This window comes from Balaenoptera acutorostrata, chromosome 2 (assembly GCF_949987535.1).
Source record: "Balaenoptera acutorostrata chromosome 2, mBalAcu1.1, whole genome shotgun sequence".
NCBI classification, from domain to species: Eukaryota; Metazoa; Chordata; class Mammalia; order Artiodactyla; family Balaenopteridae; genus Balaenoptera; species Balaenoptera acutorostrata.
Genome location: NC_080065.1, coordinates 181158569 through 181171501, shown reverse-complemented (window position 1 = coordinate 181171501; position 12933 = coordinate 181158569). Strand labels below are relative to the sequence as shown.

Here is a 12933-nt window from a genome sequence, read left to right as displayed (position 1 = left end):
CGCGGAGCAACTAGGCCCGTGAGCCACAATTGCTGAGCCTGCGCGTCTGGAGCCTGTGCTCCGCAACAAGAGAGGCCACGATAGTGAGAGGCACGCGCACCGCGATGAAGAGTGAAACGAAGACCCACCCAACACAGCCATAAATAAATAAATAAATACTTAAAAAATAAATAAAAAAATTAAAAAAAGAAAAAAAGAAAAAACACAAAGTCTAAAGAATTTAAAACTCATTAAAGAAATTGAATAATGACTTTAAAACCTTCCCATACACACACTCACACACAAACCTTTCCCACAAATAAGGCACCAGATGCAGATGTTTTTACAAGAGAGTTCGACTAAATATCTGTGTAGCTAATAATGCTAACAGCATACAAACTAGTTCAGAATACAGACACACACACACACAGTTTCTCTTATGAGGCCAGCATTGCCTTAATACCAAACCCTGACAAGGATAATATGAGTCAGAAAAACCACAGACTATCTCCCTTCTAAACACAGATGCAAAAATCCTCTATAAAATATCAGTCAATTGACTCCAGTAATGTATTAAAAATATATCATGACCAAACTGGATTTATTCCAGGAATAAAAGTTTGGATTAATGTTAAAACACTGATGAACATAATTCACCACATTGTCAGTCTAAAGGGGAAAAATCATGTGATACTTTAAGAGAGGCAGAGAAAACATTTAATAAAATTCAGCATCTATTCATGATTTTAAAAATCTCGGGGGGTGGCCGGGTGGGGGGTTAAAAAGAAAAAAATCTCTTAGCAAACTAGGAATAGAAGGGGACCTTGCTTAATCTGATAAAGGCCACCTAAAAAACCCTACAGCAGATTCATCATTAAGGATAAACCATTAAAAGCATTCACTTAAACATCAGAATCAAGACAAGGATGTCCATTTTAGGGACTTTTTTTCCAGTGTTAATGTGATGACTGCAAACATCTATTACATTGTATATACCGGCAACAGATGTTAGAAAATATCATTTAAAAAAGAGATGACATTTATTACAGCACCAAAAAATGTAAAGCACCTAGAAATAAATCTAAAAATGGTACAAAATATTTATGGAGAATATTATGAATCATTATTCAGGAACATTAAAGAAGACCTAAATAAAAGGAGAGTTATACCGTGTTCATTGACTGGATGATTCAGTGTTATAAAGGTATCTGTACTCTCCAGTTTGATCTACAGATTCAATGCAGTTGCAGTAAAAATCTCAACTGGGTTTTTCATGGAACTTGACAGAGTAAAGGACCGTACATAACCAAGATAATCCTGAAGATGTAGAATAAGAAGGGCTTTGTCCTCCCAGATAGCAGGACTTATTGTATTCATCATATCAGTGAAAGCAGTGTTGGTACAGTATTGGTACTAGTCTTGGTACAGACACATCGGCCAATGGAATAGAGTTTATCATCTGCCTGGCTTCCTCTTGGGACATAAAAGATGCTCTCAGAGGACTTTCTTGCCATCAGGATGATGTGCCCGTGACAACCTATTGCTTCCTCTAAGCTAGATACAAATCTGGCGTATGTATTAGCCCTGTTTTTTTGTTTTTGTTTTTGTTTTTGCCTCTTAGTTACACAGATTTTACTCTAAGATTGGGGTACATCCTACAATGGATGCCTACATGATATGAATTAGTGTTTATTTTTTGCCAAAATAGGCTGTTACTAAGGTTAGAGTTTGATTTAGAATATATGTGTGTATACATTCATTCAACATCCATTTATTCATTCTTTGTTTGTACATCCATCCATCCATCCATCCATCCAATCCACCCACTCATCTATCCACCACCCATCCACACATCTATCCACCCATCCATCCATCCATCCAGCCAACCACTCAACCATCCACATATCTGCCCATTCATCCATTCATCCATCCACCCACCCACCCATACTTTCACTCATTTACCCATTCACTCATCCATCCCCTTACTTATCTATCCACCCACCCACCTACCCATCTATCCACCCATCGAAACACCCATCTATTTATCCATCTATTTGTCTCCCTGTCTGTCTGCCTGCCTATCTATCTGTATGGTTATAGAAAAGGGCTTGCACAGTCTATTAGTTACCTACTGATGCATAACAAGTCACCCCAAACTTACACTTGTGTAAAACAACAAGTGTTTAATTCACTCATAATTCTGTGAGTTGGCCCGGCAGGGCTTGGCGGGGATGGTTAGTTTCAGCTCAACGGATTGGGGCAGCTTATCTGGGGCTGGTGGAACTATACGGATTGCCTCTCACATCATTTCATCCTCCAGGGCTCTCCGTCCACCCATCCTCTCTCACCGGACAGCTGTACTTCTTCACATGGCCACTCGGGGCTCCGAGAAGACAAACGTTGGAAGCTACTTGGCTTCCTGAGGACTAGATTCTAGAATTCCTGGAATGTCATTTTCATAACATTCTGTCGGTCAAGGTAAGTCACAGTCAGTTTATCCAACCATGATCATTTGAGAACCTATTGTGTTCTGGTTATGAGATGGAAAAGACAAGACACATTCCCTGACCGCAAGGAGCTTGCCTTCTGGTTCCTGCACTTTCTGTAGAGACTCCAAATGCACTCACGTGTGAAGCAGGTCTGAGGTCTCCATCCTTTGTGGGTGACTTTTCTCCCTGCCCATAATAGGTAGACTTTTTCTAGATCCCCTTAATCAGAATGGACTACTTTTCCAAGCTTCAGGTTCTGGGCAGGGGCCCCAGTTCCCTTTCCTTGGCGTCCTACAGATCTAAGCCACAGCGCTGACCCTAAGGGTTACCACATCCCCGTTTCTTTGTCCCCTAGAGTCTACTTTTGAGACCAATCCCCACCCCCACCCTGATCCATTGACCAACGTCCTCTCCCCCACCCCCCACTGTCACTCTGGCTTTAATTTCTGTCTTCCAAAAGCATCTAGGGATGTTTCTTTCTTCAAGTTCATCTATATGTTGTAATATTTTATTATACTTTATTCAGCATGTCTATGAGTTTGTAGTAGGAGCAGGGTCTGTCTGTGTCAGCTGGGGCCGCTCTCAAAAGACTGGGTTTCCGCAAAACAGGCTCTGCAAGGGAGATTTGCATGGTGGAGGTTAATTGCAAAATGCTGTCAGGTTCAGCACGTGTGAGGGTGTGAGGGCAGCAGGACCCGGCAGAGGGAAGAGCTGGGCTCTGACAGCAGGGGCTTCAGTGGGTCTCACGGGGAGCTCTGAAGCCAGGGTGGCTCTTCAGAATTATCCCTACGTATCCCCCCCAATTCTGGCCAAACCCTAAACCTCTCCATTACTTTATGCTTTTGGAGATCAATGCCAGGTGGAGATTCATAGGTTATTCCTGCTTTCCACCATCTCTTTTGTGAAGAAATGAACATGCAAAGCCAACTTCTGCCCAGATGGGGAAAGGGATGGGAGAAATAAATAATAATAATATCAACAACGATGGCCAATGTTTACTGAGCACCTAGTATGTGCCAGGAACTGCTCAATTAAGCACTTGGCATATCTTAACTATGCCTAGGTAGTGGGGTGGGGCAGGAGGGTGGTTAGGGTGATATATTAGTTCACTGGAGCTGCCATAACAAAGGACCACAGACTGAGTGACTTAAACAACAGAAATTTGTTTTCTCACAATTCTGGAGGCTGGAAATCCAAGATCAAAGGGTTGCAGGGTTGGTTCCTTCGGAAGCCTCTCTCCTTGGTTTGTATAGATGGCCACCTTCTCCTTGTGTCCTCACATGGTCTTCCCTCTGTGTGCATCTGTGTCCTAATCTCTTCTTATAAGGACGCCAGTCATACTGGATTAGGGTCCACTTGAATCACCTTAATTTTCTCTCTTAAGGTGCTATCTCCAAATATAGTCACCTTCTGAGATTGGGTGTTAGAGCTTCAACATATGAATTCTGGGGAAGACACAGTTCAACAGCCATGACAGGGCAGGAAGTTCCTGTGCTCTGCTTTTTGGAAAAAAACAACCTTGGAAACATGGAAAGTTCCCCCAGAGAAGTTCTAGGGGGACTGAAAACTAGAGGAGGCTGAGTCCTGCTCCTCGTTGCAGAGAGGCTGCAGGTCCCCAAAAAGGAAATGACTCAATGGTGTCTCTGGGCAGCTGAAGCCACAGAGAGCCTCAAAGAGTTTCCTGTACCCAAACCTGGCTTAAAAATCAGCTTCACGAACAAGGTTCAGGAGTAGCAGAGAAGGTACCACTTTTGATAGGTCACAAGGAGAAAAATAGAGGGAAGGTGGATCCGAAGGAGACGGGGCACCAGTGTGCATGTGTAGCTAGAGAATTAGACCGCTCCCTCCCTCATCCTTAATGCCTTGGCATTTCCTAAGCTCCCTGGAATTTTGACAGTCTTGGAACAGGAGCGTGTGGGGAGGTATGGTTCCCAACCGACTAATATCAAGGTCTCGGCATGCCAGTGCAAAAGGATCTTTGCATAAATTAAGGTGCGTTACGAATAAAAGGAAGTTGAATTATTTTTCACTCCTTGTGAGCTGAGATTCATGTTTTCTACACACATGTCTTAGTTTGGGCTCCCACAGAGGCAGAGCCTGAGAAAAGGGCTTGGGGGACAAATCTTTCCTCCAGAAGGAATGCGGCCCTCTGATACCTTGATTTGAGCCCCATAAGACTCATTTCTGACTTCTGACTTCCAGAACGGTAAGATAACAAATTAGTATTGTATTAGGCAGCAATAGGAAACTAATACAACTAGGAACTCTCATTTTTCTTGAAACTCATGGTCATCTAGGCTGTCATATATTTTCCCACCTTTGATGGAGAAATGACTTAACTTCTCTGTGCTTAGATTTCCCCATCCATAAAATGGGTATTATAACAGTACCCCCCCACCCCACACCATTGAGAATTCAATGAGTTACTGTGAGTTAATGCACTTAACACAGTGCAGTGGGTACATTAGAAGTATGACCTATAATTAAAGATCATTATTATTTTAAGAAAAACAATCATGCAAACATGATGAAGAAAGGCAACTGACATTCAGCCTTCAAGTGGGAAACCACAGGGAGGGGTGGAGACTGTTGTGAGCTGGTGAGCTCATGCCCCGTCCAAAGGGGACAATTGCTACCCAGCCTGAGTTGTCGTAACCTCCGACTTGCCATGAAATCTGGATTTGTCCACGTGTAAAGTTTTGTAATGTTTAAACATTGGCTATGAATGCCCATTTGAAAAACACACTCAAGTGACTAGACGTGGTCTATGGATGTAAGGTCACCTTATGTAATAACTGAAAAGAACCCGAAATTTAAATGTGCACGTGATCACAACTATGGTCACAAAAAAATACCTACTAAGGACTAAAGAGGCCAAGGATGGATCCCGAGATCACCCAGCTGGGAAATGGCAGAGCAGAGATTTAAACCCAGGTGGTCTGGCTCTGGTGTAAGACCCATTCTGTTTCTCTGAGATGATGCATCTCAGTGTTTGTATGCAGTGATATGTAGCAGGGAAGGGTATCGTGTCATCATAGGAAATTAAGAAACAATTTAATCGCCATTATTTTGCTTTCTATTACCTCTGGATCCTGGCAAGAGATGGACAGAAGCAGGAGAGTTTCCTGCCCCTGGGCTGGGGAGGAGGCTGAGGATAGCAGACTTTGGGTCTTGAGAGAGTTGGTGGGGCGGGAGGGTGAAATCTGAAAAGACACCAGAGGTGAAAGCGGAAATCAAGTAGATAGACTTCTAAGAAGTTGTAAAGTAGGTCACTGGCTTGGGCTAGGGCCTTCCTGCTCCTGCACTTTATCTGAAATCAAGGCCCCTCCCAGGAATGATCTTCGGAGGCTAAACTTAGAGGTTCCATCCCCAGGCAGACGCTGGTGGCTGCTGGTGGCTTTGATAAGTTCCCCACACCTTGGTCTCCTCATTAAAGCCACAGAAACAGAAAGACCATGATGACAGTAAAGGAAACTCCAGCATGGGTGGGGTCTGGGCATCTGGGGCTGTCTCATCTCCCACCAGCCCAACACAGGCAGAGAGGCACGAAGCTGTGTGCCTTTGGCGCAGGCAGAGTGGGGGACGCATCCCTGCCTCAGTCTCTACATCTGGAACATGGGGGCAACGATACCTCCTGCCCAGGGATCTAGATAAAGGTGTGACTTGCACGAGATGCCTGGCGTAGCGGACATGCCTGACAAATGCTCTCCTTAATATTTGTAAATCACTTACGGCATTCACACACTTATGGATCTCTTACTGTGTACCAGGCACCATACCAAATGGCTTTTTTCTCATCAGATTTAACCTTTACAATAAACCTAGGAGGTAAGGACTCTTGTTACCTAAGAGGTACTGAGAAGTGATGGGATTTGCTCCAGGTCACACTGCCAGGAAGTGGTAGAGTAGACTTGGAACCCAGGACCATCTGATCACAAAGCCGCCTTTACCCCTGTACCAGGCAACAATGTCAACAACAATGTCACCAATAACAAGAATGATTCATTCACCTCTGGGGTCTGAGTCTTCATCCTAGGATCCAGGGAAGTCTTACTTCCTGGGTCCATGCTCATTTGCATAAACCATTTGATTTGTATGCATATCATTATCTGCACCACCCCACACTCTTTCATGCCCCCAGTTACTCCAAGCTTCCGACTGGCTGGGTAGACTGCCAATCTGTGCTGGATGTCTGCAATAAGGGTACTTGGAAGTGTGTAGCCTCTACTTTCTCAGGAATTGTGGATTTGAGGCTAAGGCAGACCTGGGCATCAGGTCTCTGGTTTCCCTGCTAAGCTTCCTGCATGGAGTTGAGCCAGCTGGGTTCATATTTCTCAGCTGTAAAAGTGACCTTTGTGGGTCATTCCATCTATCCCTGTGCCTTCATGAGCCATCCTTCCCCTAAGAACTAGACAGATCCAGGTGCAAAGTTCACCATTTATTTCCAAGACCAGTGGTCAAGGGGACCAGGGCTACAGACTAAGTCTGGTCCTCACCTCAGGATGTGTATGTCTTGGCTAGGAGGAACTTGAGGCTGCGTGTGTATTTGTGTGTTTGCCATTGTGATGCTGTGTGTGTGATGGGTGTGACTGTGAGACAGCACGTGGAAGTCTGATGTGAGAAGCGTTGTACCCTGTGTGTCACACGTGGTGTGACTGTACGGCCTGTGTGGGTGACTGAGGCTCTGATGATGACTTGTGTGTGACTGTGTCCTATGTGGTTGTAATGCAGTGTTTGTGATTGAGGGCTTGTGATGCTATGACTTGTGTGAGGTTGTATGAGAATCTGATGCTTTGTGTGTATGTGTCTGTGGTTGTGAAGGAGTGACTGAACTTGTGGAGCTGTGATTCTCTGTGATGCTGTAGCTGTGATGGTAGCTTCTTTCTTTCTCCCTTTCTTTCTTTCTTCCTTTCTTTCTTTCCTTTTTTCTTTCTTTCTTTCTTCCTTCTTTCCTTCCTTCCTTCCTTCCTTCCTTTCTTCCTTCCTTCCTTTCTCTCTCTCTCTTTCTTTCTTTCTTTCTTTCTTTCTTTCTTTCTTTCTTTCTTTCTTTCTTTTCTTTCCTTCCTTCCTTCCTCCCTCCCTCCCTACCTCTCTTCCTCCCTCCCTCCGTCCCTTGCTTCTCTCACTCTCTCTTTCTTTGTGTTTCTTTCTGCAAACATTTTCCAAGTGCCTCTGTGCCAGGCTCTGGCTTGGGTGCTGAAACAGTTTTGCTGTCCTGATGGAACGTGAGCTCTTAGCAGTGCTGGGATACAGCCAACTGGCTGATGATATATATGGGAGACAGAGACCAGCCACAGTGGGAATATTTACACCATGGAAATCGACACACACTACAAAGCCTCTCCCCTCCCAGAAAACCTGGTTGTCAAACATCTACTATCACATGCCTATGCCTGCATCTCTGAGTGTAACTTCACGGCCAGGCTGTGGTGTGGCCACAAGCCCGTAGGTGGGACTTGGGTGGGTGACTATGACCATGGGCAGGGCCGGGCTGGGCTCTCCACTGGTGGGTGAGTCCTGGTGATAAATCTGCCCCCCCCACTCCGCCCACACTTGTGAGAGCGGAGAGGGTGATAAGACGTTTCCTGTTCTCAGCCAACTCCCTGGACCCCCAAGTCCCACTTAGTTCTGAATCAAAAGTATAAATACCCACCCCTCACCCCTTTTTCCTGAATATCAGGCAGATCAGCTTTACCCCTGCCTGGGGGCTAACAGACCCCCAAGTCTCCAGGTCTGTGTCTTCAGAGTTGTCCATGGCAGGGTCTGCAGTCTCCTTTGGTTCTTCAGAGGTGCCTGCTGGGTCTTTCTTCTTGTGGAATAACTGGGTTCTTGGTCCCGGTGGTCCCCACTTAGCTCTCCACCTGTTGAGTTTGGGGTTCTCCCGGGCACACTCCAAAATCTCTGCTTGTTGGTTTTCCTGTCTCCCGAGGCACCTCTCTGTCTGTCGGACTCCGTTCCATCTACCCTAGCTCCTTCCTTCACACCATGAACGCCCCGAAGTAGGACCGCGTACCGTCGCGGACTCGGACCAGGCTCTCATCAGGCACGCGCACCACCACCTCCTCCCCGGCGTCCAGGTGGACCACTCCGCCCAGGAAACTGCTGTCCCACCAGACCTGGGGGCTGCTTGCTCGCCCGCAGGGTGACCGCCGGCTGACCAGCAGCTCCAGCTCCTCGGGGTAGCGGGCCGTGCGCTTGTAGAGGCCGTGGGTGATGGGCAGGCTGCCGGTCAGCCCCTGGGGGCAGCCCACACCGCCCAGCTGCACCTTGGAGTAGATGTAATAGTAGCCGGCCTGGGCGATGACCAGGGCACCGTCCCGGTAGGTGAGGCCCCTCAAGAAGGCCAGGCCCAGTTTCGTCTCCCACAGCAGCGGGCCCCCACTGCCTGTCAGGCTGGAGTTGGCCCCTGCGGAGGGAGACAGAGGGGGAGTTGGTAGGCATAGGTCCCACGCTTGCTGTGTGACCCCAGGCCAGTCGCCACCCCTCTCTGAGCACCACCCCCTCTGTGCTAGGCTGTTCCAGAGCTTTAGATATATGAACTCACTTTATCCTCACTTTACAGGTGGGGAAACGGAGGCCCAGGAGGTGGCAAAATAACGTGCTTATCATACATCTTAACTCGTTTCATCCCCTTCTTGCAGGCGGGGAAACTGAGGCACAGAGCAATTGATTTGCCCAAACCGTCAAAAGTTGTAAGTGGCAGAACACATCCTGGCCCAGCAGGCTTATAACCTCTGAGTGCTTCAGTCTCCCTCTCTGTAAAATGGAGCTCTGAATAGTACCAGCTAAGGATTTAATGAATTAATAGGTGGAAAGAACGTCACGATTCGTGCCACAGATTACAAGGGTTTATTCAATAAATAAAATTAGAAATTCACAGACCTAGGCAGTGCCTGTGCTCTGGGCAAGTCTGTGAATAATTAATGAGTGAAGGAGTGCGCTGCCATGTTGGGGTGTCTGTCTGGTCTCCCCAGGACACGCTGAACCCCTACCCCCTGCCAGGACTTGGGGGCCCCCTCACCTGTGAGGTGTGCTGCCGGGTTGGCCTGCTGGGGCCTCCGATCTGGGGAGAGAGGGTCAGAAGTCAGAGGGGTAAGGGCCAGCCTCCAGAGCGGTCATCCAGCCCACCTCCTGGTGTCAACCCCACCCTTTCCGGAATGACCCAAACTTCTGCTTCTCCGGCTTGGGGGACGGGCGTCTGTGGGGCTTAAGCCAGTTGTGCAAATCACATTGGGCAATGGGCTGAAGGGGTGAGGGCAGCGTGGGAACCATTCCATCCCCTCCCCTGGGACCAGGACCCTGACTCACCTTGCACCAGGAGATCCCGGGGTCCTGCACCTCTGTCCTAAAAGTGCAGAGCAGCCCGTAGTGAGGATCTGTGGGGCCCATGCCCTGGCGTCACTCAGACTCGTGGCTGAGAGACACATGCAGACCACGGGCACAGACATCACCCTCAGACATGTCCAAGGCCACATGCACACCCCACATCACACCCCGCCGCCCAGCAGGCTCTTAACCATCCAGTTTCTCAGTTTTCCCCTCTGTAAATGGACACATGAAAAGTGCCTGCTTCGGATTCAGCGAATTCTCACGTGAAAAGCATATTACAGTGCCAGGTACTATATAAGGGTTTATTAAATGAGTGCTGTCGAAGACACATGGTCACCTGGATGGCTGGACACTTGGACATAAATGCTAACACGTGGATATGGACACATGGGCACAGACCTGGACACTTGTGTGACACACTGACAAGGCACACGTGGACGCAGGTACGTGGATTGCGTGGCTTCTGGAGCCACGTGGGTCTGCGCACACGGAGACGCAGAAACAGACACATGACGTCCACACATGGGCTGTAGACAGGTGAGTACATGGCCGTGTGGGTACATGGGTGCAGGACAGCAGCACAGGTCCAGCCATGAGCAGAAAGGACCTGGAAACACAAAAAGGCTGAGACCACATGCATGGCTTGGGACACACAGACCCACAGGTGTGGCAGACAGACAGACAGAGACATCTAAGGCCAATGGGAAATGGACGCAGAGAGAGATTCTCACAGACTCGGACAAAGTGGATTAGTGACAGTCCCAAAAATGGTGATCAGGTTACGGCTGATGATAGCTAGCCATGTCAGGGACTTCCCCGGCGGTCCAGTGGTTAAGGCTCTGCGCTTCCAATGCAGGGTGTGCGGGTTCGATCCCTGGTCTTGGAACTAAGATCCCGCATGCCACGCGGCACGGCCAAAAAATTAAAAATAAAAATAAAAGTGGCTAAATGGAAGAGTCAGATAAATATTTTTTTTTTTAAAAGTCAGTCTAATTTGGCCCAAGTTTTTTTTTTTTTTTAATTTATTAATTTATTTATTTATGGCTGTGTTGTGTCTTCGTTTCTGTGCGAGGGCTTTCTCTAGCTGCGGCAAGCGGGGGCCACTCTTCATTGCGATGCACGGGCCTCTCACCACCGTGGCCTCTCTCGTTGCGGAGCACAGGCTCCAGACGCACAGGCTCAGTAATTGTGGCCCACGGGCCCATTTGCTCCGCGGCATGTGGGATCTTCCCAGACCAGGGCTCGAACCCGTGTCCCCTGCATTGGCAGGCAGACTCTCAACCACTGCGCCACCAGGGAAGCCCCAGATAAATATTTTTAAAAATAATAATAACTAGCCATGTCAGAATGTCGGTTCCAGGGGTTACAGACAACACAGCTGTGTTATAAACGTTAAACTTCCTAAAGGCTTAGGTTTTGTTAGTTCCCACCACTAGAAGAAATGATAATTATGTGATACCAGAGAGGCATTAGCTAACGCTACAATGGCAACCCTATTGCTATATGTATGTAACAAATTAATATGTTGTACACTTAAACTTACACAATGTTCTATGTCAATTATATCTCAATTAAAAAAAAATGTCAGTTCTCATTGGTTGAATGCTTGCTGTGGGCCAGCTGGGCACCACACACACAATATCATATTCTATTCCCTAGGAAGATGCTTATTATCATGCCCATTTTACAGATGAGGAAACTGAGGTTCCGAGAGGTGAATTAACTTGCCTTGGGCTGCTCTTAGTCTGTCCTCCATTCTGCACATACGCACACACACAGATGCTCAGTGACACTGGCTTCGAGCCCCCCCACCCCCACCCCAGCACCACTTACCTGCAGGGAGGTGGCCATCACCTCCAGGCGCCAGTGCAGCTGCAGCAGGAACCAGCCCTGGACAGCCACTCCGGTCGCCAACAGCAGCAGCAGGAGGCCCAGGCCCAGCCGGGCAGCACTGCAGGGCTGTCTCCTGCGGCTGCGTCCCAGCCTCGTGAAAGGGATGTCCGTCTGTCCATCCACCACGAACACCGAGGGCCTCACCACTGTCTCCTCCATGCCTGAGCGGATGAGGCCCCAGGACGCCCGGGGCTGGGCTGGCACGGCTGGGTCCTGCGGGCTGGGAGGAAACCACGATTGCCCAACACTCCTGGGCTTTTCACGCTGCCGACAGGCGCCCGTGGGTCCCGGGGCTGCCTTTAGAGCTGGGGCTCGGCCCCTCCCCCTTCCCCCCATATCCTCCTCTTCTTCCTGTCCCCCCACCCCTGGCCCGGCCCCATCTCACTCTCACTCAGAGTCTCTCACACTTTCCAGAAGCATCTGAAGATGTGACTCAGGTGGGGATGGGAGAGGGAAGGCCCCAGCTTTCCCTTCTGGCCGTGTCATTCACATGGTTGCCAAATACTTACTGAGCACCTCCTGTGTGCCAGGCACTGTTCTAGGTTTGGGGGCACAGCCATGAACAAGAGAGACAGAAGTCCTTGGTCTTATGGAGCTCCTATTCTAGCAGGCTGAGAAAAACTAATAAGAAAGCCCAATAAGAAAATACTATTTAGTGTTCGAGATGGTGATAAGAGCAGTGGAAAATACGAGTGGTTTGTGTGTGTGCACGTGTGTGGGTGTGTATATGCGTGTGTGTGAGTGTGTGCATGCGTGTCTGTGTGTATGCATGCGTGTGCTGTGTATGCATGCATGCATGTGTGTGCATACATGTATGTGCAGGTGCAGCTGCGTGCTTGAGTGTGCCTGCATGTCTGCATGCACACGTGTGTGCATGCATGCAAGTTTTAATTGAAATTCACAGTCAGAGGGTAGAACCACTGTCTACTCAACTAACTAAACTCAAGGCCTGGGAGTCGTCCTGGACCCCTCCTTCCGTCCTGTCATGACATCCTACCCTCAGTAGGCCCTGTTGATTCAACCTCTAAACCAGATCGCAAATGCGGCCACCTGTTTCCATTTCCACTGCTACCACCCTAAGTGCTATGAACGGGATGTTTATGTGCCCTCCAAATTGATGTCCATACCCTAACCCCCAATGTGATGGTATTTGGTGGTGGAGCCTTTGGGAGGTGCTAGGGCATGAGGGTGGAGCCCTCCTGAATGGGATTAGTGTCCTTATAAGATGAAATATAAGATATAT

At 48.2% G+C, this 12933-nt stretch overlaps 1 protein-coding gene across 1 annotated transcript; it reads right to left on the bottom strand.

Annotated features, from left to right (window-relative positions):
* Window positions 1–8153: 8153 nt before the first annotated feature.
* On the bottom strand, window positions 8154–11849 carry TNFSF14 (TNF superfamily member 14). Its single transcript, XM_007169087.2, has 4 exons — window positions 11631–11849; window positions 9777–9813; window positions 9490–9531; window positions 8154–8874 (listed from the first exon to the last, which is right to left on the bottom strand). Exons 1-4 carry the CDS (start codon window positions 11847–11849, stop codon window positions 8447–8449), a joined length of 726 nt encoding a protein of 241 aa, XP_007169149.2. The 3' UTR covers window positions 8154–8446.
* Window positions 11850–12933: the final 1084 nt, after the last annotated feature.

What these genes read in the sequence shown, in the direction of transcription:
- TNFSF14 (XM_007169087.2), bottom strand. Translation starts at nt 11,849, where the DNA reads ATGGAGGAGACAGTGGTGAGGCCCTCGGTGTTCGTGGTGGATGGACAG. An exon ending in TGATGGCCACCTCCCTGCAG is followed by an intron (nt 9,814 to 11,630) that starts GTAAGTGGTGCT and finishes CTGCACTTTTAG; the next exon opens with GACAGAGGTGCAGGACCCCG. An exon ending in CCCGGCAGCACACCTCACAG is followed by an intron (nt 8,875 to 9,489) that starts GTGAGGGGGCCC and finishes CTCCCTCCGCAG; the next exon opens with GGGCCAACTCCAGCCTGACA.